This window comes from Styela clava, chromosome 14 (assembly GCF_964204865.1).
Source record: "Styela clava chromosome 14, kaStyClav1.hap1.2, whole genome shotgun sequence".
In the NCBI taxonomy this organism is placed as follows: Eukaryota; Metazoa; Chordata; class Ascidiacea; order Stolidobranchia; family Styelidae; genus Styela; species Styela clava.
This window is the reverse complement of record NC_135263.1, coordinates 1,154,582-1,177,846: the sequence shown is the minus strand read 5'-3', so window position 1 is coordinate 1,177,846 and position 23,265 is coordinate 1,154,582. Positions and strand designations below refer to the sequence as shown.

The 23,265-nt window shown below is 37.5% G+C and overlaps 3 protein-coding genes across 8 annotated transcripts in view; all 3 read left to right on the top strand.

Annotated features, from left to right (window-relative positions):
* The window catches only part of LOC120340455 (proton-coupled amino acid transporter 1-like), a 31,880-nt gene extending 17,247 nt beyond the window's left edge, over window positions 1-14,633 (top strand). For 3 of the 4 annotated variants that reach the window (XM_039408715.2, XM_039408713.2, XM_039408716.2), the window contains 8 exons: window positions 638-814; window positions 1,545-1,728; window positions 2,416-2,592; window positions 3,207-3,305; window positions 4,278-4,447; window positions 5,620-5,786; window positions 9,814-10,036; window positions 12,122-14,633. In XM_039408715.2, coding sequence (XP_039264649.2) covers window positions 638-814; window positions 1,545-1,728; window positions 2,416-2,592; window positions 3,207-3,305; window positions 4,278-4,447; window positions 5,620-5,786; window positions 9,814-10,036; window positions 12,122-12,434 — 1,510 coding nt within the window. In that variant the 3' untranslated portion in view covers window positions 12,435-14,633. Of the gene's footprint in view, window positions 1-637; window positions 815-1,544; window positions 1,729-2,415; window positions 2,593-3,206; window positions 3,306-4,277; window positions 4,448-5,619; window positions 5,787-6,940; window positions 7,102-9,813; window positions 10,037-12,121 lie in introns of all 4 variants that reach the window. The other variant, XM_039408714.2, reaches the window with a different exon arrangement.
* Window positions 1-17,379, top strand: part of LOC120340712 (transmembrane protein 144-like) — a 73,757-nt gene extending 56,378 nt beyond the window's left edge. The window contains exon 13 of the mRNA XM_078119813.1: window positions 17,369-17,379. Within this exon, the coding sequence (XP_077975939.1) occupies window positions 17,369-17,372 (4 nt within the window). The 3' untranslated portion in view covers window positions 17,373-17,379. The remainder of the gene's footprint in view (window positions 1-17,368) is intronic.
* LOC120341026 (ciliary-associated calcium-binding coiled-coil protein 1-like) lies at window positions 17,031-22,707 on the top strand. 3 transcript variants are annotated; one of them, XM_039409443.2, is made up of 7 exons: window positions 17,046-17,175; window positions 17,579-17,689; window positions 19,476-19,643; window positions 20,203-20,428; window positions 20,994-21,127; window positions 21,886-22,030; window positions 22,402-22,707. In XM_039409443.2, exons 2-7 carry the CDS (start codon window positions 17,681-17,683, stop codon window positions 22,641-22,643), a joined length of 924 nt encoding a protein of 307 aa, XP_039265377.1. In that variant the 5' UTR covers window positions 17,046-17,175; window positions 17,579-17,680; the 3' UTR covers window positions 22,644-22,707. The 3 variants fall into 3 exon arrangements, with proteins under 3 accessions (XP_039265378.1, XP_039265377.1, XP_077975940.1); XM_039409444.2 differs by lacking the exon at window positions 17,579-17,689 and having other exon boundaries at window positions 17,031-17,175; XM_078119814.1 differs by lacking the exons at window positions 17,046-17,175; window positions 17,579-17,689 and adding an exon at window positions 18,980-19,087.
* The last annotated feature ends 558 nt before the right edge of the window (window positions 22,708-23,265 follow it).

Sequence of the window (23,265 nt, the reverse complement as noted above, 5' to 3'; positions counted from 1 at the left end):
ATTTTGATTTCCAACTCTATCTTCTAATCTAACTTTAATATCAAAACATTCGTGTATGCCAGGGGCACAGCCAGTGGGTGTTTCTGAGGGTCGGCACTCCTCTTGAAATGTAAAAAATAGCATTTTCCTGTCTCATACATAGCAATTTTTCATGGCTTGAAACGTTTTTTAGACCCTCAGGACTTCAAATACCATGTTTTGCAACTCCGACTGGACCCGCTAGCTGATACAATCTTACTTGGCAATTAGGAATTTCAGAACCCCCTCAGAAATTTCCTTGCTATACCCCTGGTGTATGCAACTAATGCAAACCTTTTTTAGTAGACTGCTAAGAAATATACAGGGTGGCCCAAAAGTAGGTATACAGTTATTAAACTATTTTATATGCTTTGAAGCTACTTGCAGTTCACTTTATGTTACTTGTTAAGTACCACAAAAATTGCTTATTTTTTTAGATAAAAAATCTACTGTGAATTTTACATTAGTTTTCTAGCTGCTTGGAAGGTAATAAAAAATAAATAAAATGACTGTATACCTACTTTTGGGCCACCCTGTTTATGAAAGTTAATTCCAATAGTGGCAACTTGCTTAGGTCCTTCTTCTGAGAGAACTTCACCATTCTTTTTTCAATTTTCAGCAACATCGGGACATTGATGCATCTACTGAAAGGCAACATTGGAACTGGACTCCTCGGGTTGCCATGGGCGATAAAACATGCCGGGATCATAGCTGGCCCGATCATGCTTCTAATAATGGCCGTCATATGTGTGCACTGCATGCAGGTTTTAGTAAAATGCTCGAAACATTTCTGCAGGTGAGTGAGTTTTGCACTGCTTTGTAGAATATATACATTGATAGATAATTGTTTAGAGCAGTGGTTCTCAAACTATTTGGGTCGCGCCCCTTTTTAGATTTTGTCAGCCTCGCGTCCCACCTCAAAAAAACTAGTTAATAATACGCTGCCCCACAAGCGACGTAGACAATTTTTTGAGGGGGACTGAAGCTAATAGAAATATTTGTTAGATTAGATCTTGCTCGCCTTATTTTAAATATTTACATTCCATCCACGTATTTTAACATTTATTTGAAAAGAACATACTTTCGCCTTACTATCTGTTATTTCTTGCTCATTGTTAGCTAGTTATTTTCGAGGTGGGGCGTGAGACATGACAAATTCTTATACGCGGCTTATATAGTTTGAGAACTGCTGCATTAGAGCTTCCATCAGGTTTGAAGACCAAAAAAATTTGGGGTTACAGTGTGCGAGTACAAAAATAAAATAATTATCATCGTTACCGTGGCCAAATTTGTGATTTAGAGAGAATGAACACCAATGTAAAGGCGTTTACGGTCTAAATAACACGCTACGCTGATGAAAACAATCTGCGATTTTAGCAGAAGGCATTTGCATGCGTTATCGGTGGCTTTTTCAGTTTTCAAAAAAATTTAAAAGGGGGGGGGGGTCTGACCCCGAAAACCCCCTCCTGCCTGCGCCACTGGATTACACTATAATTCTTCAATCTAAAAATAATATTCCTTTTTAGGAAGCTCGGCATCTCTTCTCTCGATTATGGTGAAGTCATGATGCATAGTGTCGAGTACGGTCCAATACGTTGGCTTCAACCACATAAACATAAAGCGAAAATGATTGTGAACATCTTCCTTATGATCACACAACTTGGGTTCTGCTGCGTTTATTTTGTATTCATGGGGCAGAATATAAGACAGGTGAGTTTTTTGTTCTTTTATCAAAGGCTTTGCGAGGCACTCTAAAATGGATGGCATGACTCTGCAGCCTCATTCTTGATTGTGGTGGCATCTTGTCGGCGCGCCATAAAACCAACTTCAGACATCTAGCTAGACCACATAGAAAATTTAATTTTTCTATGAACACAACGAATTGAAACATACCCTCAATGAAAACACTATTGCTCAGACTTACAGTAATAAAGGTCTATAAATGGTCTAGATAAGGGGTGTGCAACATTTTTGTTGGTGGGCCATATAACCAACTTCAGACATTTGGCTGGGCCACACAAAAATGTGCAATGCGGCTATCTCTTAGTGTTGCAGTAATAAAGGCGCCAAGAAAACGGTAAAAAATTTAACAAAACAACAAGAGCAAAAATCATTATGTATTTCACCCATGTGAGTGAAACAAACTTTAGAATTGAGATTTTATTCTTGATAATAAAAAAGGTTTTTATAAGACGGCTTAACCATGTGATGAACCATGCCCCCTCATCCGGTTACCAATTCATGTTGGGTATGGGATTAGTTATCCAGGTATTTGTTTTCAGAAGCATGCTGTGCTGTAATTGACCAGTTAAAAAGTGGGAAATAGCTGTCATCTCTGGTAACTATTATATCATTCTCTTTTCACTTTTAAATATGAACCTTTTTATTTTCACACAGGTTGTAGCATTATACTGGAAAAACGCACCAGAGGATCGAATTTTTATGGCAATGTTAGCTCTACCTGTCGTATTACTGACGTTCATTCGCAAATTATCAATCCTCGCCTGGTTCTCGTCTGCTGCCAATATCGCTACAATCATATCATTGTGCATCATCTTCAGATATATTTTGCCGGTAAGTTGGATTTTTGTTGGGATGGTTTTTATGTGGAGTATTCACTCTGAACGTGGCTTTAGACAAGATATTAACATGCGAATAAATATCTAAGGATCTGTTATGAGAATTAAGTTCTGTTATTCTTGTTGCAGTGTGCTACACCTGCGCTCTTTTGTTTTTATTCTGTCACTGACATTATCACGAAAACCCGAAATCTCATTTCGTACTCCCGTAGTATGTGTACCAGGTTAGGTATATTTTTATTCCAATTTTCTTAATTTAAGTTCTATTACAAGTTCGGGTACTAGCCAAGTGACTCCTATAGTATTTGTACCTGGAATTTGGCCTAACCCTAACCTGGTACACATACTACGTTCCGGTGTCCACCACCTCGGTTCGCATACTACAGGAGTACCCTCATTTTTATATCGTGGTGAACCATGACCAGCCCTTTTGTATGGTTACCAGTCGATGTTGGGTGCGGCAGGGTCATAACCTCTCGTCAAGTTGGGCCCAACAATCAACAACTTTTCTGGCGGCCATTAATAAATTAATATCGTAGATGCTTTATTTTAATTCTTCTCTCGGGTAAATACGGAATAACAACTAATACTATTTATTCCTTCCACCAGGATCTACCGTCATTTTCCTCTCGTCCGTTTGTTGCTAGTTTATCTGAAGTGCCAATGTTCTTTGGAACCGCTATATTTGCCTTCGAAGGAATTGGAGTGGTAAGTTTAATAATGAGTACCAAATATCCTCGCATATAACTTCAAAACTAAGAAAAAGTTGCCAAACTAAGGGGTCTGCTTATACACTGCTGTTCACATTTAATCGAAATACCATTATGCTAGTTCAAGTCAACAGCTACTATTCAAACCATGACTAATGGTCGCTTGTGTGTTTTGTACGATCGGCTTGTATTTTTATAAATTAACAGTTTTTCGGCCGCTTTATTTGGGGGGGGGTCGGATTACATGTGAAATCGGGTTATATGCGAGGATTTATAGTTGGCTACTGTCTTCGAAAGTGTAAAGGTCTGGAAAACTATTTTAAAAATGGATAAGGAAATTTCCGTTGTTTTTATTTGACACAAGTCAATCGAAAGTTCCCAAACGTTTCCATTGAACTCCTCTTTTTGCTTATTTGATTAATAAAATTTGGCCGCGATATTTGGAAAGTGCAAAATGCTGTATTTGTCTGTCAAGAATGCTCTGTCAACTTAATGCTTTTCCAGTCTACTTTGGAAACTCTGAATTCCATTACTGTTTCTACGAACCATTAGGTGCACTACCAGGCTATAAGACTCAATCGGTACTGATACCGGTTTTGTGTAAGCAAAAAAGCATAATAAAGCATCACCTGCTCCATACATTAGGCGCCCACTATGGTCCATAAAATACAGTACTGACTTCGGGGAACTTGAAAATGCGACTCAGAGCTCTGATTCTAATATCGATGAAAAGATGCCACATTTAGGCTCCAACCTCAAAGCTTTTTTGGGTGGAAACTGGCTCCGAATGCCCCTAAAGGTCGTATTGTTGCCGGCCAGTCGCATACCAAATGCATCTGTTTATTTATTATTTATTTATGTATGCATATATTGTTTTCTTGGTTTGATAAAATGAAATAAACTCTCTCTCTCTCTCTTTGTAAGGGCAAAAACCAGATGTAAACACTGAATCGATTCCATTCAATTCCAGGTTCTTCCGATAGAAAATGCGATGCGAACTCCCGAGCATTTTCCTTTAATCATCTACCTTGGCATGGCCCTGGTAACTTGCCTATATACGAGTGTGGGAATCATTGGCTACCTCAAGTTTGGCGACGCTATTTGTGGAAGCATAACATTAAATCTGCCTGTCGGAGATCCGTAAGTAATCTGCTTCTGCTGTTTTGTTTTTATACAACGATTATCATGTCTCATGCTCTTCGATACCTTATGACAGTGGTTTCCAACGTTCATAACATGTGGCTCCCTTTCAGAGGCTTTTGGGCACTCATGCCTCCTCTGTTTATCATTTCAGTGGTATTTATAGTGTTATTATGATTGGTAGACTCCAATTCCCATTATGTTCAAACAATTCATGCTAAACAAGGTAAAAACACCCTGTGAAAAAAATCTTATCAAGCAATGAAACTAGGGAAAGGGGGGAGTTTTCTTGTAGAGTGAAAAGTAAAAGGAGTTATGCAATAGTAATGTGGCCCTGCTTCAACTTTTTTATGGCCTCTTTTGGGGGCCCCCCGGTTGGAAACCGCTGCTCTATGGAGCAGTCAATGATATCCAATGTTATTTGAAAACTACACACAAAATGTAAAATTCAAAGTTTTAAAATTATTATACTTATAAATTAAATGATCTTTAGTGCGGCGTGGTCAAAATACTCCAATGTTAAATGATAAATTTGACACTAAATAAGAATAACAAATTCACAAAAATTGGTACTTTCGATGATCCAATTCCCCAGAAATGGAAAAGAAAACTTTTTATCGAATTTTAAATTTTAGCTTGATATTTATTGGTTTTAAAGTTCGAGAGTGTTGTATTCCTCCATAGCAAATCTTTGTTTTTAATCCATTTCTACAAAATATTAATTTCAATGCTGAAAAAAAAATCTTCTGAATTCATTTTATCTACCTCATATTGTGAATTCTTCCTACATTTCAACACCCCCATAACCAAGATTTCAGTCTGCAACCCCAACTTAATTTGGCCTCACACTTTACCTACAAGTCCAGACCAGATACTCAGAATCAGGAGAGTAGCTGGGGGGCTGAGGGCCACCCCCCTACCCCCCTCTCCCTTTTGAAATGTGAAATAATAAGCATTTTTCTGTAATATACAAAGCAATTTCTTGAACCTTGGAACAATTTTTAGACCCTCAGAGACTCATGAAAACCAACATTTCCCGACCTCTTGGCGGACCGACCCGCTGGAAATCACAAATTTCGACTCCCCCTTGGAAACTTTTGGCTACGACCGTACCCAGAATGATTTGTTTTTTATTAAAATTATTACAGTATGCATTTAACCCTTTCTTCAAGGTTTTACGAACTTGCAAAGATTCTGTTTTCATTTGTAATATTCGTGAGTTACGCTCTACAATTCTACGTCCCGTTTGAGATAATCTGGCCAGCGATGAAATCAAAATGTCAGCCTCGCAGTGTTTGGTGCGAGTTGTTCACGAGGATGACGCTTGTCATTATGACATGTGAGATATAATTCTGACAGCATAATGCTTGCCGGTGTGAAATTGTAGTTTGTTGGTGATGTGACAATGCATTATGTGTTATGTCATAATGCTAGTTTGTGCTGAACACTTTAGAATGTCATCTTAACCGCACGGTTTTTATATGTGATTTTCATCGTCTTCCTCTGCAACGTTACATTAACAGATTTTCATATCATTTTTTCGGGTTTCATGTAGTATGTGAATCAAGATGGTGGACACTGGAACGTAGTATGTGTACCGGGTTAGGGTTAGGCCATAATTTCAGGTACAAATACTACGGGAGTTACTTGGCTAGTCCCTGAACTCGTAATAGAACTAGAATAAGGAAAATTGGAATAAAATCATGGCCCTAACCTACTACATACACATACTACGTTCCGGTGTCCGCCATCTTGGTGCGTATACTACTGGCGCGCCTTTTTGTTATGATACGAAGAGAACAAGTAAGAAACAGACGGCATAGTTTGTTTATCCAACGAATCGAATGCCTATTCAGTCTGAAACCCCCCACCCCCCTCCCCCTCTTTTTGAAATGTAAAAAAAATCTTTTTTTTGTGTCATACATAGTAATTTTAGTAGCTAAAGACCTGAAGGCACCACTTTTTTTCTTGATTCCGGCCGGCGCCGCAAACTGTCATGGTTTAACTTGGCATTTAGAACTTTCAGAACCCCTCCCTTTCAAAATTCTGGGTCACGCCTCTGCCCACAGTCTTACGTCATCGGGCTCACTCTATGCCAGTGGTCGGCAACCCTTTTCAAATGACGGACCGGTAAAATCTGACCAAAATTTTGGCGGACCACCTTTATACAAATTACAGACGAACTGATGTAATTTAATAAATTATATGCGCTAGAAAAGTTATGTTAACAATACATTCAAAGACAAAGGTATAACGTGTTTCTCACGTTCGTCCTACTTAAATATTTCGTTTTTGTAGTTGTCAATTTTGAAAACCTGACTTTACATACTGGTAACAATGCTCTTAGGGCATTGTACGTTTTTTGTGTCACCTCTCTGCGGACCGGTAGTAATCTTCCCGCGGACCGACAATGGACCGCGGCCCGGTGGTTGCCGACCACTGCTCTATGCAATCACTAGGCTCACAGGAATGACACCTATATTATTTCTTTAGTTTAGCACAAGCAGCGAAAATTCTGTATGCAGTCGTGATCCTAATTGGCTATCTTCTGCAATTTTACGTTCCTTTCCAAATCCTCGCTCCATGGATAGAAAAATTTCGGAACCCAAAACGAGTCGATTTTCTTTTGAGAATTTCAATGGTGATATTTACTTGTAAGTTGAAAAAAAAATTAGCAATGCTCTGTTGATCTCTGCTGACATCTGCTGGAATAGCGTTGATGTTAGCTCTGCTGGGTGGCTAGAATAATACTAATTTAGTTTATATTTTTGTTGAGGGATATACTCACATATATACAGCACTCTGGACTAGTGGGTGCATGTATCTCTTCTAGTAGTACTTTCCAATTTCTAGGTAAGGGTGCGGACTTTTCTTGGGGTATGGTGTGTCATGCTAAGCGTTAGGAATACACTCGCATCCGCACTTCTGATTACCCTGCGTGTCGAGTCCTGTGAAGGTTAATTACATGCGAGAGGATTGCCTGGCTCATCACCGCTGTAGTTTGGCTTCCCATCAACTTCATGCATCTGAAACAAATAACTGGTAAAACAGATCCCATACCCGACATGGAATGGAAATCTTGCTGACATTTTGGTCGGATGAGATTTCACAGAAATACATTTGTGTCAATGTGTTGCAATAATCAAATAGTTATCTTCATTCATGCTACAGCCTCCTTGCATTATATCAGTGCTGAGGATATTTAATAATGTAAATAATATGAAATAAGAAACCACTCCAGTTGTTAGAAATCAACAGAGCATAGCTACAAAAAATTTCAGTTAAAACATTGAAATTCGCTAATTTTTGTTAAATAAAATCATAAAAGATTTCTGTTCAATTCAGCTATTCTCTGATTCTAAATTTTTCTTTTGCTTCGAATCAAAAAAATGCTTCGCTGTGAAGATTTGTATTTTATTTACCCCTAGTTTGCTTCTATGTGAGGGCCTATGACCCCACTTTAAGATAACTTACAATTCATTTTTTTTTCAATTCTGTTGGGAACTTGCAACTTACTATGAAAACCAACATATAGCTTTAGAACAAGGGTGTGCAACAGACAACTCACAGGCCACAACCAGGCCTGCCAATTCATTTAGTGTGGCCCTTGTCAACACCCAGAATTTTCCCCATCAAGCATAAAATCATAATTTGACAATTTATATTTCAAAAGACGCTGCATGGGTAAAATACGGAATGTTTTTTTGCTCTTGTTGCTGCGTTAAATATTTTCTTGTTTCGCCTGCTGCTTTCATTACTAGAATTTGTTGTGTACATGAAAAAACTAAAATTTTTGTGTTGTCCAGCTAGAGATCTGAAGTTGGTTATATGTCCCACCAACAAAAAGTTACACACCCCTGTTTTAGAGCTTCACTGGTTGCTTGAAAGTTTTCTATCAAATGCTCTACTTTCGGGCGAGTTCATGGGGCTTTGCTTTGAGCTAAAACCTTCGTATGTGACCAGTGACTTGCAAATCTTCAGTCAGTGTTTTCCTGCTTTTATTTGAAACGTCTTCTACTTTGAAGGGATAGTCACTGTCTTAAAGCAACCTTGCCATATTTCTATCTGTACTATTTAACCTTTAGTTGAGGCTTTGCATAAATTTGTGTAAAAATTCGTGTATGGGGGGGCCCAGCATACCAGTGGTACCTGCAACTCTTCTATCGTTTTCATTTATTTTTTTGCTCATAAATTTGCATGCTTCGTTGTTGCATGGCTTTCTAGTTTTTTTATGTTTGCATGTGCATGTAGAGTTAAGTATAACATGAAAATAACATATTATTCAGCATAATCGTGGAATGAATTGTGTTATCATTATCAAATGATGCTTGCATTGACAACACTGCAATATTTTTCCCCAAAGAATACGCTCAAAGCAAGGCCATGAGCAATTACTCAGAGGTAAAAGAAACTCATCTCTGGGCAAAGTTACGAGCACTCACTCAGAAGTGAAGGAGACTCATCTCTGAGCAAAGTTACAGACACTCACTCAGAAGTAAAGGAGACTCATCTCTGAGCAAAGTTACAGACACTCACTCAGAAGTAAAGGAGACTCATTTCTGAACAAAGTTACGGGCACTCACTCAGAAGTAAAGGAGACTCATTCCTGAGCGAAGTTACGGGCACTCACTCAGAAGTAAAGGAGACTCATCTCTGAGCAAAGTTACAAACACTCACTCAGAAGTAAAGCAGACTCATCTCTGAGCAAAGTTACAGGCACTCACTCAGAAGTAAAGCAGACTCATCTCTGGGCAAAGTTACGGGCACTCACTCAGAAGTAAAGGAGACTCATCTCTGAGGAAAGTTAAACTAACCAAGAGATACTGAAACTAAATACAATCAGGTCTATTAAACACCAGTGAATGGATATTGGTACAAGGCCATGATAGTTCATATTGTCCCACTCTTTAGACTGCTGCACTTCGATCTTTAACCAAACTATTTGAGCTAAAATGCGAACTGCTAGTTTACTTTTTCCACTTGTGTATACTAAATGCTTCTAGTGCATCCGCATGCTGCATGAAACTACTATACTATTTTATAATTTTTTAACTAGTTTTTACCCAGCTTAACTGACTATATGTAATGTTTCACTATGCCAAGCCAAAATTTAACCCTGAAATAAATTGATAAATTTCAATATTTGGAATAAAATTGTTATCATTTGATTTATATTATGATTGGCCAGGAATTAATTCAAATAAATTAACAATGTTGATTGATGGCACATTGCAATCACACTTCAAGTTGATTCTCTCCTGAAAAAAGTGAAATCATGGATAATAAGTTATTCTAATTTGGCATTTCCAATAATCATCAGAAAAATAAAGCGAACGAAAAAGTTTACATTTTATTTTTTCAAACAGGTTTATGTGCGATTGCAATTCCAAACATCGGTGATTACATCGCACTAATAGGGGCTTGTTCCTCCTCGTTTTTGGCTTTGATTTTTCCCCCGATTATCGAATCTATGACATTTCATAGCAAAGCTGGGGAAACCTATGTTGAATACACGAGCCCTTCTGAACAAGACTTCGCAGCAGATGACGCAAGCCAGTCATTGATTAATTCTGAAAATGCGAATAAAAGGTGAGTTGTAATTTTGATTTTAGCTGCTCCCTGGGTCAACATCGTGCGATTTCGAAAAAATATTTCATGAACCATTAGGCCTTGAAACTTAAATCTTGCCTTTATCAAAGCAAATGTTTGCGTCCTATTCAGTAAGATGACGCTAATGAGCAATCCCCTATACTATTTCACATATACGATACAATGACTTAAAATTTATAAAAAAAAACTTTTATAGTTATGTTAATTTTTGCCTGGTGATGGGTATTTGATTCTTTTAAATAATCTACAATGCCTCTCCCTTGTTCACTTGGACGAAGCCTTGAAAAAGAGACTATAGGCCAGGGGTGGCCAATCTATGGCGCATGCGCCAAACGTGGCGCATTGCATGACTGGAGGTGGCGCGTTGCATCTTTAACCCTTTTCATGCCAAAATTGTTAATTGCACTTGGCTTCTCCACGCCAAGCCGTTTTTTTGCGATTTACATGGTGACTTTTGATTGTACCTAAAATCTATTCTCCTTACTCCACGTCGCCCACTTACGGCTTGTTGGAATTAGAAACAACAGGCGATTATCGACGTTAGCTTTTGGACGGACTTTATGACATTCATTCTAGACTTTTAGCAAAAATTAGTAAAATTTACTATTTTTTCCCTACTGAAGTAAAAAGTTCAGAACTTTTGGAAAAATAGAAAATCGTCATTTATCAGCTTGAAACATGGATTTTCCATTGCCCAGACTTCCCAAATATCTCTCAATAACCATTGAACAACCAGTTGAATTGACCAAGCCTAAAAAATTTATTATAAATCAACCCACAACATGCTGAAAATGACCCCTAAATACCACCTTTTTCATCCAAACTTCAAATGACCGTTGTCAACAAAAGCGATGCGTAAAATCGTTGCTGTGACGCGAGTACTAATCTCGATGAAGCCTGGAGTAAAATCACGCGACGCTAGGCCAAACAGCTGATTAGCAAAGGCCAATTAGAATCGAGGGTAGAGTAGAGTAGATATTGATAAAATTGATCAGTTTCATTTATTATACTTCCTTGCTTAATTTCTATTCATGTGAAGTTGTAAACTGTAAAAACTACATATACGTGTGTATATATGTGTGTGTATTATAAATTTATATAATTTCAACAAGAAGCGGACATTAGGCGTGGGAATACCGGTACAAGAGATTTACGGCGCATCTGAAACATTATGTTTAAAACGTGGCGCATGGTATGTGAAAGGTTGGCCATCCCTGCTATAGGCCATGTTAAAAATTGTCGATTTCCAAAAGAATTTAAATTTTGCTAAATGTACCTATTTTGATAAATGAACATATGTGCCGGACTGCAGTCATTTATTTATATTGAATGCCAATGATATCCAGCGATATATCATGACTATCAGTTGGGATTACGCAAGACTAACTACCTTTTCTTACATTTGTGGAAGTGGATCCGTATGCGTGTAACGCAAGGATGCTGTGGCAAGAATAAAGATGACTATACTATTTGATTCTATTTGAGTCTTGCTGCAGACTAACACAAACCGTACCCCTGTTAAACGAAACATTACAAAAATACATTTGTGTTAGTGTGCAGCAAGACTCTTGAATCAAATGGATATATCAGGAGCTATTATTTTTTGTTCCATTCCCACACTAGATTCTGGTCTTTCCTAAAATTGCAACCCCTTTGGCGCTGCGGTGTGGCTCATCGTGCTAAGCGTTAGGAATACGCTCGCCACCGCACCTCTAATTACTCTGCGTAGGGTTCGCAGGTTCGAATCCAATGCGGGGTGGTTATGTGCGAGCGGATTGCTGGACTCCTCGCCGCCGTTGAGTGGTTCACGTAACCGCTGGTCGGTTACGGCTTCCTCCACCATCAAGTCCATGCTTCGGAAAAACAAATACCTAACTAATCCCATACCCGACATGGACACCCGACACCCATATGGTTAAGCCGTCAAATCGGCTTTCCTCGCCCCCGGGATAAATATGTAAATCCTATCCTTATCCTTTACACATCAGTATCTACTTATACAGTGCCTTCAGTTAAGAGTGAAGGCACATTAACATCCCATAATTTTGATATTTTCTTTTTCAGTCCTCCAAAGCAACGTTCCTATCCGATATCACAAAACAGTAAAGGACTCAGCTGTTTTACCATTTTTAAAAACGTACTGATCCTCTCGTTTGGAATTATCGGATTTATCGCTGGAAGTATTGTATCAGTAAAAGACATAATTTACGACTTGCAACACCATTCACAAACGGACGCGTGTAGTGGAGGCCTCGGCCCGAATTCTACAATTACAACTGCAGCTCCTTTTAACCACAGCACAGGATTTCTTACTTCAACAATATCCCCGTTTAATACGACTTTACATGATTTAGTTACAATGCATGGCAGGCCTTGAAAATTGAATCTTCATGATGGAAATTCCTCTCAATGAGTTGTTTTTCCTGGCAGGATAGTTTGTATTTTTCAAGTCTCAAGTCAATCACTATCTACTGGCCCTGGTCCATAATAATGACAGAAAATCAAAAATTCCATTTCTGAAAAATGTGATTGATTATGGATTAGATGGACTTGGTTTTATGGAAATGAACTTGATTATGGAAAACTTGTAAGATAATTGTGTTTTGGTAATAATAATTATGAAGCAGGCATCTACAGCCCTGCCTTTGGTGTTTTGGAGCTGTTATAAGGCCATATATATTGCCCTAATTTTTGAACTTTTCAAATTTTGTGCCCAAACAATCCTACAAGCATTACTTCTTTATATCAGAATAAATAGAATATTTTCTGTCTGATGGCTACAAAAAACTATTTTCAATTATTATATTTTGTCTGTTTGAATAGAGTTTTCTATATTCATGGGGTTCTTTCCCAAATTTGAATTTAAAATTTAAAAAAGGGTGCTTGCTAGAAAAACAGAAAATTTGTCAAACATTTATTTTTTTTTTTTACAAATGATGATTTGAAAACGAGCGTTATCCCATTTGAAACGGTATACCACAAGTTAACCTTCAAAATGCTACACGAACTTGGAGCTAGGTTAAAAGTAAGACAATGATCTAAAATGCTTGGACGACATTTTAAGCGTCTATGAATGTAATATACCATCTCTAAAAAACTCTGTAAAAGTTATTCTTTGTAAAAATAAATAGCAAAATTTCTGTTTTTCTAGCGACCACTCTGTATATACGTTTTCTCAAAACAGTCCATTCAAGTTTCCCCCCTTTTGGGTTGAACCCCCCAAATGTGATCTGCACTGACTATGTCCAAATAAGCTAAACTTAATGTTCAAGTCAAATCAAAGTGCTCTTTTTATTTAAATATTTAAGGATAATCTATTTGATCTTAATTTTTTTTTATTGAAATTGCAATTTTCTTATTTTTGCTACTTTTTAGTAGCTTAGTGCAATAACATTGCTATCTATCGTATAGTACAGGATTAATTAATTAATTAAAGTCGTTAAGTTAGCCACGGTTGGGCTAAAATTAAAAATATTCTGTGCTTGTCAAATAAATCTTTTTCTGGATGATTGATTAAGGAAATTTACAATTGATGTATCGAGCATTTAAAAAAATGTATAAAATCGTCGTACATGTTGGAATGTTGCCGATTTTTGTTTAAAGATATTTCCTCAAATGATACGAAAAATCACATTTGAGATCTTTTGACAGCGGTACTTAACATGGTGTCTGTGGCCCGCTGCCAAAAGAGAAATCAATCCAATGAACTGATTATTATTGTAAATTGTGGTGTCACAAAATAACAAAAAGAATCTATTTCAAAAGAGGATGAAAAGGAGGGAACTTTTTTTAAAGAAATACCGGGTGTCAATAAAGTCTCTTTACAATTTCAATTTTGTTATGAAGTCAGTTCTCAATATATCTTAACCAGGTTTGTTTTTTAATCAATAATTGTTCAAGTATTTTTACTTCATTTAATACATCTGTGAGGGCCAAAATTCGCTTTGCAATTTTAAATTCATTTAGGACTTTATTAACATACTTCCTTCAAGGCCATAGAGTCGGAGAAAGGTTATATATATATATATGACTTTGGGTTCGGGAATATTTTGGATTCTGGCATGTGATGAACCATCCATTTCTATTGTTGTTGTATTGTTTTCTAGCAATTTATGATTTGTGTGGTGTGCTCAGTCATGCTTGAATCAAGAAATTGTAAGAATGATAATGTGATGCTCTTAAAAAAATTTCTTGTGAGTTTAATTTGTCGCTATTTAGATCTTGTTATTTATATCAGTTCTGCAAATTGAAGATTTTGCTGGAGAAAATTCAGCCATTTACAAGCAATTTTTTAAATTCCAAATCACATTTCTGAATTTTATTAGCTAGCTGAGAGATACTAAATTTCAGTTTTCGCGAATCTGAAAATAGAGTAGAAAATCTTAAATCTTCCCCCTCAAAAAAAAATAATAACACCCCCAAACTCTGACTCTAAAAGCCTTACTTTATTTTGTGATATCACAACTATTCTCATTAAGCTTTGTTCCGAACTAGCACTTGTAAGCACTATATTTTATTGCGAATGTTATATATATTTCTGAGTTTGAACTATTTTCAAGTCTTATCTTATTCTCAATATGTCTTGATTATTGTAACATAATAGTGGGGTTTATTTGCTAATGCCATGGGAATCACCTCATGAAAGGCATAAAGTGAACCAAAACTAACAAAATATCCAAGCAGTGGTCCTAATTTACTGTTTGTACAGACGCTAGAGACCAGGTCCATGCATCTTGATCGAATGATTTGAATTACCCCAAACCTGACATGGACTAGTAATCGAATCAAAGGCTGTGATTCACAATATTATTAAGCCATTATATCAGCTTTTCTCTTCTGAGATAATGCTGTCTTGATTTGGTCCCGATATTGGTACTCCCATTGTGTGTGTACCAGATTATTGTTAGGCCATAATGTTATTCCGATTTTCCTTACTTCAGTTCTAATTCGAGTTAGGGGACTGTCTGTGTCAGACAAGTGAATATACCCTCTGCCCATAGGTTTCAGTCCCTTTACACAACTTGACGTTACTTGCATATTGGTACACATACTTCTAGAGCGCCCCTACATTTCTATTGCCTCGTTTTTAGCATTAGAAACAGTTAGACTTCAGTTTGCTGTGCGATATCAGTCTTATGTGAATGCTGAATTGAAAGGGGGTCATGACCTTTGTTTTGAAAATTTTGTAGACTTTTTAGCCATTTGGTACAAGCTCTTATATTACAGTGTTTCTCCTTCTATGAATAAAATATCTTATGGTCAGATGAAAGTTTCGTTTTGTGACTGGTGTAGCAAATCTGGAGATATTCCTATCTAAGAGCTGGGCAGAGATAAAAGTTTGGAGTTCGACATTTTATGCTTTAGTGATGATGATAAAAGTGTGTTTTTGTGACTGGTGTAGCACATCTGGAGATATTCCTATCTAAGAGCTGGGCAGAGATAAAAGTTTGGAGTTCGACATTTTATGCTTTAGTGATGATGATAAAAGTGTGTTTTTGTGACTGGTGTAGCACATCTGGAGATATTCCTATCTAAGAGCTGGGCAGAGATAAAAGTTTGGAGTTCGACATTTTAAGCTTTTGTGATGATTGAGAAGAAATATTCAACTGAAACATATTGAGCATGAATTTCATAGAGCTGTTGAGCACAAATATGTGTTTGACATGTTTTTATCAATAGCAGAGTCGAGATTGTGCTTTCAAAGTTGCAGTAGTCAAAAATTTTGAATTCTTTATAGTCTGAATTGTACTATGATGATTAGAGCCAAAATTATTTAACAGAAACTCGAAACAGCAATACAGCATTGAAAGTTTCCACAGGCCAAATAATTGGTATCAAAATCACTGTATTATTTAAAGCAGGGGTCGGCAACCTACGGCCGACGGAGCACTATAATCCGGCCCGCGACGCTTCACTAAATTATGGTAACAGAACATCCGTTTTGACAAATATTCTCTTTAGACTAAATTATATTATAACCTAACAGTTACATAATTCACAATTACTCGTTTAATGAGCATATAATTTAATTATAATTAAGCAAATGGCACCAAAACGCAGAAAACGCAGAGGGTTCAATGGCGCTGAAAATATTCAAATGAAATTTTATGAGATGCAATGAGGAAATAAATCAATATTATGTTCGAGAGATGTATCACTGCTTGATTTTTATCATAAAAGTATCATCCGTTCGGTTTTTCAACTTTCTAAAAATATGTGCGGCCCGCCAATGACTTGCAATCTTAATTTTGGCCCGCGAGCGACAACCGCTTATCCCCAGTTTTAAGGAAGAATAAGACTTAAGTTATGAACTGGTAAATTTAAAATGTGATTTGCCACATGACAAAGCTTCTCGAATTTCTTATTTTATGGTCAAAACTTATTGAAAAGAACTATAGCGCATATGAGAAATCGCATAACATCACTATTCGGGCTTATGAACTTCGATCCAATTCAGTGTGACGCTGTGACTGGCAAACTCCTGCCGTTCATGTGCTAGTATGCAAGAGAAATGTGCTTTTCCCGCGTTTTGAGCATTTTATCAGGTTATCCATTCACAAAGATAAAAATGAATTACATCAGGCAATGCAGAGTACAGTCAACCTGTGGGCGCCGCGGTGTAGCTCAACAGGCTAAGCGTTAGGAATACGCTCGCCACCGCACCTCTAATTACGGTACTCTGCGTGGGTTCGCATCCCATGTTGGGATGGTTATGTGCGAGAGGATTGCTGGACTGATCGCCGTCGTTGGGTGGTTCACGTAACCGCTGGTCGGTTACGGCTTCCTCCACCACCAAGTCCATGCTTCCGAAAACAAACAAAATAACTAATCCCATACCCGACTTGGAATGGTAACCGGAAGAGAGGCCGTGGTTCGCCATATGGATAAGCCGTCTTATCGGCTTTCCTCTCTCCCGGGATAAATATGTAAATCCTATCCTAACCTTGCTAGAAAAATATTGTGTGAAAAATGCGACACCTTCCGACGACCTTTGACATATCGCCATGGATACTATTCAGCTGTAGCGTGTTTTGGTTTCTTGTTTTGGCTCGGGACAAATTTTATTTTTATTATTTAATCCAAAGGTGCCTCAAATATACAGCCAGCTAAGTACGGAAGTAAGTGTATATATTTTTTTTATATAAACTATTGAGATGCCTATAATCCTGTTACATGGAAGTCTAAATAAACATATAATAGCGTGGTACCGGTGGGTACCGTAGTAAAAAAAATTCATTCGTCAAGTCAAAACTATGAAACTGACGGAAATGCGAGTTGATTAGATGTATAGGAAAAGAAGAGTCGTCGAAGGTAGTTTTTAGAATTGCAGTTCCCTGTATCATTTTTTTTTAAATTAATTTGCTGTTTGTTTAGGTTTGCAATAATAGAGTTTTTACACACCCCTCAAATGATATTTCAGTTTGACTATGATGGCAAAGTACTGTATGACCTAGAACAGTATAATGCATGGACTAATATGTGTCGACATTTATTATAGTATTATTTGTATTTTGTTTCAAGATATTTGTTTGATGCAGTGTTGAGAACAAAGCAGATTCTTACATAGAAAGCAGACAGATTGTTTAATAAGCCTCAGAAAACAGGACAAGATAGCAATTAACAATGTCAAGGGTGAGATATTATAAAATGATTCAGATTCAGATATTTATTTTCGTCGTGCAAAACCAATATGTAATAAATAAAATATATGGATAATTGGGGTCTCCTGAGGTATGCGCTGCAAGTACTTCTAATTGGCCTGGCTCAACAATATTTGCATTTGTAATTTCTAACCCCCACATGACTATGTCATTCAAAAATTACATCACCGCGAAGTCGCAATGACGTAATACGGCCCTCCAAATTATACAAATAGTTGCACAGACAATCATCTGAAGTCAAGCTAGCTATTTCTTGTCGTCGAAACGATAGCGATAATAGAGAGATCGATGCACAGATGCCATTTCGGACGATCATAACATATATTCTAGCAAGTTCTATGATGTGATTCTGACACAGTGATGAACTGGTAATTTCCGGATGACGTAGTCATGTGGGGGTTAGAAATTAGATATGCAAAAATTGTTGAGCCAGGCCAACTAGAAGTACTTGCGGCACGTACTTCAGGAGACCCGATAATTGGCTATTTGTTGAGATAAGATTTATATATTTATTCTGAGATAGAGGAAAGTGGATAAGATGGCCTAATCATATGGCAAACCACGGCTGATCGATTAGTTAGCCAGGTATTTGTATCAGATGCATGCACTTGATGGTGGAAGAAGCCACACGACCAGCAGTCAAATAGGAACCACCCTACGGCAAAGTTGACAATTGGTCGCAAAAGACTCGATGAGTTATCTAGTGAACGACACCTTGTAGTCCAAAGTAGAAAATGTAAGAACGGTTACGTTTTAATATCCAAACCCTGCCACTAGTAGATTTATTGAAATATTACTATTCAGAATGATTTCATCTTTTTAAGCTAGTGATGGGGGTTCTAGGTCTTGTTTACGCGGTTCAGGTCAATCAGATAGTTTATCCTGATATAGACAGCACTCGCTCATCTTTCGGTAGCAGGGAATAGCAGGACAAGGTTTTGCAAGCCCTTTAAGTGTATTTAAGGATATTTATGTACAAATTCTGAAGTATTAGTATTATTTATTTTTTGTGTGGTGTTATGTCGTATTTATAGATGTTGTCTTGTCTTACAAACTCCTTTGTACAAACAGTTTTGTATACTCCACCCTTACCTCTGTTACCACACCCACCCACTCCTTGCACAACTGTCTGTATAAGGGACCATATTATACGTATTCCATTTACTTCTTTTTAAAATTTTCAAAGGGGGTGCATGCCGCATGTTCGTGTCTTAGGCCAGTATGGTCTATCTACGCTTTTGTTGCTTTTACGAGACAAATAAACATACATACATAAATGCTGATTACTGTGCATGGCCTAGTGGTTAGAACATTGACGTTAAACATCTCGGGTCATGCCTACCACCTCACCCAGGGAATAATAAATTGGGTAAGCAATGCTCAATTGGAGAGATTCATGTTCTACCAAAGCTTGCAGTTTTTTAGAGTAGTTGTCTGCCTAGAACAGGAGGGGGGGGCACATGTGAGTGTGACGTAAAAAGTTACATTTTATGAAGAATATTCACAGTGTGGAAAGCAATAAGTGGAAAACAATAAACGGTGTGCCAAAACTAAATTTATTCGCAATCTCAACAAATTCCTTGAGCTATTTTGGGCTAAAATATGAACATTTGGTTTAAGTTTGATATTGGCAACATCAAGAGAGCCAGATGTTTCTTGACTCTATTCCCTATTTTTTAGAACTGTGTTCAGGGGAGAATAAAAGAACTTCCTACGCATTGTTGGGGATGATTATTCGTGAATCTTTTATTTTTCAGAGAACAACAAAAATGACGAGTGCTCGACGTTCCCGATCGAAAAAGAAAGAGAAGACCGAGGATGAAGAAATGTTGGAAAAGGAACCGAAAGGATCGTTTGCATGGAAATTGTTTCTGCCGTCTCAAATCAAAACTTTGATAACTTGTGATTCACCTGAAGATTTAGAGGTTCGTTGGTCTGTTGTCATCAATACTCGATAATTTGAAAGAAAATAACATACTGTACTGTAGCCAATTTTTTTTATATAATATGGCAATTAGACTATGCTTATTACGATCTGATTTTCAAGAAAAAAACTTTTGGCAAAAACAAAGTACGTGTCTCAAAGTAGTGATCTTTAATGGTATCTGAGGATCCATTATCTGTGAAGTATTGAAATTTTTTCGGTCATTAAATAAAGTTATTTTAGATTACTCAGGGGCATTGATCGGTGAATAACGATGTGTTTTTTGTTTTTATTTTCATAAATATATTGTGGGCCTCCATAAACAATAGTCAACCGCTTAGCGGGCTCTGTAACACCAAACGTTTGAGAACTCTTGCACTAGGTCACCGCAGTGGCACATGGGTGTCGCTGCTCGATAACCAATCTTGTTGTCTTGCGCCTCCCTTCACACTAATATACCATATTATTTATTTTTTTGTATTGTGTATTCACAATGTGTGCTTTAGAATGGTGGAAGAATAAATTACTGATTACTTTAGATATTAATATTTAAATTCCAGGAGAAAATGGGGATCGCTTTAAATTTTGACCAATACGAGGTAGATCTACGGGAAGGTGCGCAAGTCGATTATTTTGTCACAGCGTTTCATTGGGCGAAGGAGAAAGCTTTTGACGACCGTCAACTTGGAGGTTTCATGGCTCTATTGTCATCAATACTTGATAATTTGAAAGAAAATAACATGCCAAAGACTGAAAATATTAAATTCTTAAAAGATTCTTTCTTAGGTAAGTTAGATGATTAGGGTTTTAATATTTTATTGTAGTGGGGGAAATGGTGAGTTGAAATGAGTGATTTGAATGTCTACACTTTTGCTCATAATAATTTACTATACCCCAGCTTGCTTTTGATTACTTCGAGTCTATGATTTGATTTCTGTCTTATATTCATCTCTATCTTACCTGGGTGTTTGCTTAATTAACCTTGTGCATCTTAAGTTTGCAACATGTATCAAATTTACAATTGTAAATAATGTAACTTAATCCTAAAATTAAGAATTCTCATATTGAATATAACGAATGTTAGTTTTAGGCATGCCATGCTCTGATTCAATGAAAATTCCCTAAAATAATGGGTTGTGTTACAATTATGGATGCCTCTCCGTCCCTTAACTTAAATTTTTCCCATTACTTTACTATGGAAAAATTTTCAAATGGTAATTGTTGTTGTCATTATTGCTACGTCGTTATTTTTGCGTCATTACCATATTTACTTATTGGCCATTGTTACAGAAATAAACAAGGAAATCAATGCTTTGGGAAACATCCAATATCTTATTTTTATCTTTTCTAGGTGTTGGCTTAGACAACCCCGAACAGATCCCGATATCTCTGTATTTCTTTACTCTCGAGCAAGCGAAGGACGTCATGGAATATCTGCTGACAACTTTCTTTCAACATTACGATCTTTATGATTTCTTATTCAAGGTGAGAGAATTGTTTGTTTTTTAATATGACGTTTATTCCACAATCTTTGCTCTGAACAAAGACCTGTGGAAGCGGCTATTGATATGTAAGGAAATACTATTCTTGGAAGGACATTCCACCCTGGATGAGGTGGAGGACTAAGATTAGACAAGCAGTTTATGATGCAACAGAATGTAATTTGGAACGCAACACTAAATATGGTGGTTTTGATTTTTGCAACAGTATTTGAATTGGATAGGATTTACATATTTATCCCGGGAGAGAGTACAGCCTATCAGACGGCTTAATCACATGGCCAAGCATGGCCTCTCGTCCAGTTACCAGTCCATGTCAAGAATGGGATTAGTTAGCCAGTTAGTTTGTTTTCGGAAGCATGGACTTGATGCTGGAATAAGTCGTAACCGACTCAGCGCTCACAGGAATCACCCTACGGCGGCGAGAAGTCCAGCAATCCTCTCGCATATAACTATCCTCAGGTAAGATTCAAACCTGTGAACAAAAGCAGGGGGATAAGAGATGCAGCGGTGGCGATGCACCATACTGCCGGGCCTGATTGTTGCAGTCAAATTGCTGTCGTCAGTGTATACAGATCCACTATAACTAAGGCAGCAGCAGTAATTAGGAACATGCTACTCTAATTAACCCTTTGAAATTGTATCAGCTTTCCTCTCCTCTGGAAAATATATAAATCATATATATTTAAACAGGTCGATTAATCAGTTATGGCCATCCTTGATCACGACTTCTTCTATTTCTAGAATGAGCAAGACGAATTGATAATCGGGTCAGATCTCACTGCGGAGGTTTGCCCCGAGGATGTCGGCCCTCTACCCCCGCCACTAGAGGAAGCAATGCTATTTGAAACGTTTGAGAAATTCGTACTGGAAAAAACGCCAGAAACAGGTTTGTTAATGCTGTTGATTGGATTCCTATATTTGGTTTGTGAGAGAGAAATTTAGTAGTCATATGAGAGTCTGTGTCTGCTTTCCCTTGTCTGAGTTCCTGTGTCCTCATTCGGGAAACGACTGCATTCCGAGCCTCAAGTCGAGTTAATTATTGAGACGAGTCTATCTGGCGATCAGTTGCGTATGAGTCATTTCATATTGATGACTGAGGACTCAAGAACCCCCCCCCCCCCTCTGAAGTTGAGTGTAGGTCAAGAGTCATTCCATTAGGACTTGAGTTTATTCGATAATTGGTCATCCGAGCCCCCTTCCCCTCAGGCAAACCATTTGAAACCAAACTTTTTGTTCATTGCCATCTATTTATTTTAGAAGAGGAAGTCGCAGAAAAGGCCGATGCTGCTATAACAGACGAACTAACGGACGCAGTTCTGAAAGCCGTGGAGGCTTCTCCTGACGACGCAGTGAAAAACGTTTCGCCTGAGGAGTTACGAAAGGTCATTGAGAAGGTCACAAACGAACTTATTCTCCCGACAAAGAAAGAACTAAGGGAGAAAATAAAAGAAAAAGAGACGACGTACTTAGCAAAAATTGGAAAAGTTCAACCGAAATAAAATTCTTTTTGTTGATTGTAAATACCTACTAATATATTTTTCTATCAAATTTATAATTTTGAGATATGTAGAGTGGTGTGAGTTCTGGGTTATATCCTGTTTTTGGGCGGTTCAAAATTCTTGCGTCAGTTTTACACTTCAATTTATTACACGATACAAAAATGATACAATACATACACCCAGGAAAGTTGCCAAAACATGTGTGAATCAGGAAAAGAGCTTATTTGGCATTCTAGAGTCCCATAAGTTTGCTCAATCAAATAAAGTCATCTCGCTGAAAAGCTTGATACTCCAGTTTTCTTTATTATTCGGTTTGAGAGGGCTACCTTAAATGTTATTTAATCAGAGGAATCGATCGACTGAAATTACGAACACTAAGACATATAAAACACGATCGTGTAGTACAGAATTTGCCCACCATTCCAGAGTCAACCTTACGCTCCCCCTGCAAGTTACTTTAAATAGTGATTCAGGACAAGTTCGAATTGAGTAACTACTTATCGATCTTGATCGGTAAGTATGTTGATAGGTATTTGTCTGTCTGTTAAATGCACGTGATATCTCTCGAAAGCGAGATTGAATCTGCTCCAAATTTTGCATGTGCATTCATCATATGTCGGAC

What these genes read in the sequence shown, in the direction of transcription:
- LOC120341026 (XM_078119814.1), top strand. Translation starts at nt 18,995, where the DNA reads ATGCTGATTACTGTGCATGGCCTAGTGGTTAGAACATTGACGTTAAAC. An exon ending in CCCAGGGAATAATAAATTGG is followed by an intron (nt 19,088 to 19,475) that starts GTAAGCAATGCT and finishes TTTATTTTTCAG; the next exon opens with AGAACAACAAAAATGACGAG. An exon ending in ATTCACCTGAAGATTTAGAG is followed by an intron (nt 19,644 to 20,202) that starts GTTCGTTGGTCT and finishes TTTAAATTCCAG; the next exon opens with GAGAAAATGGGGATCGCTTT.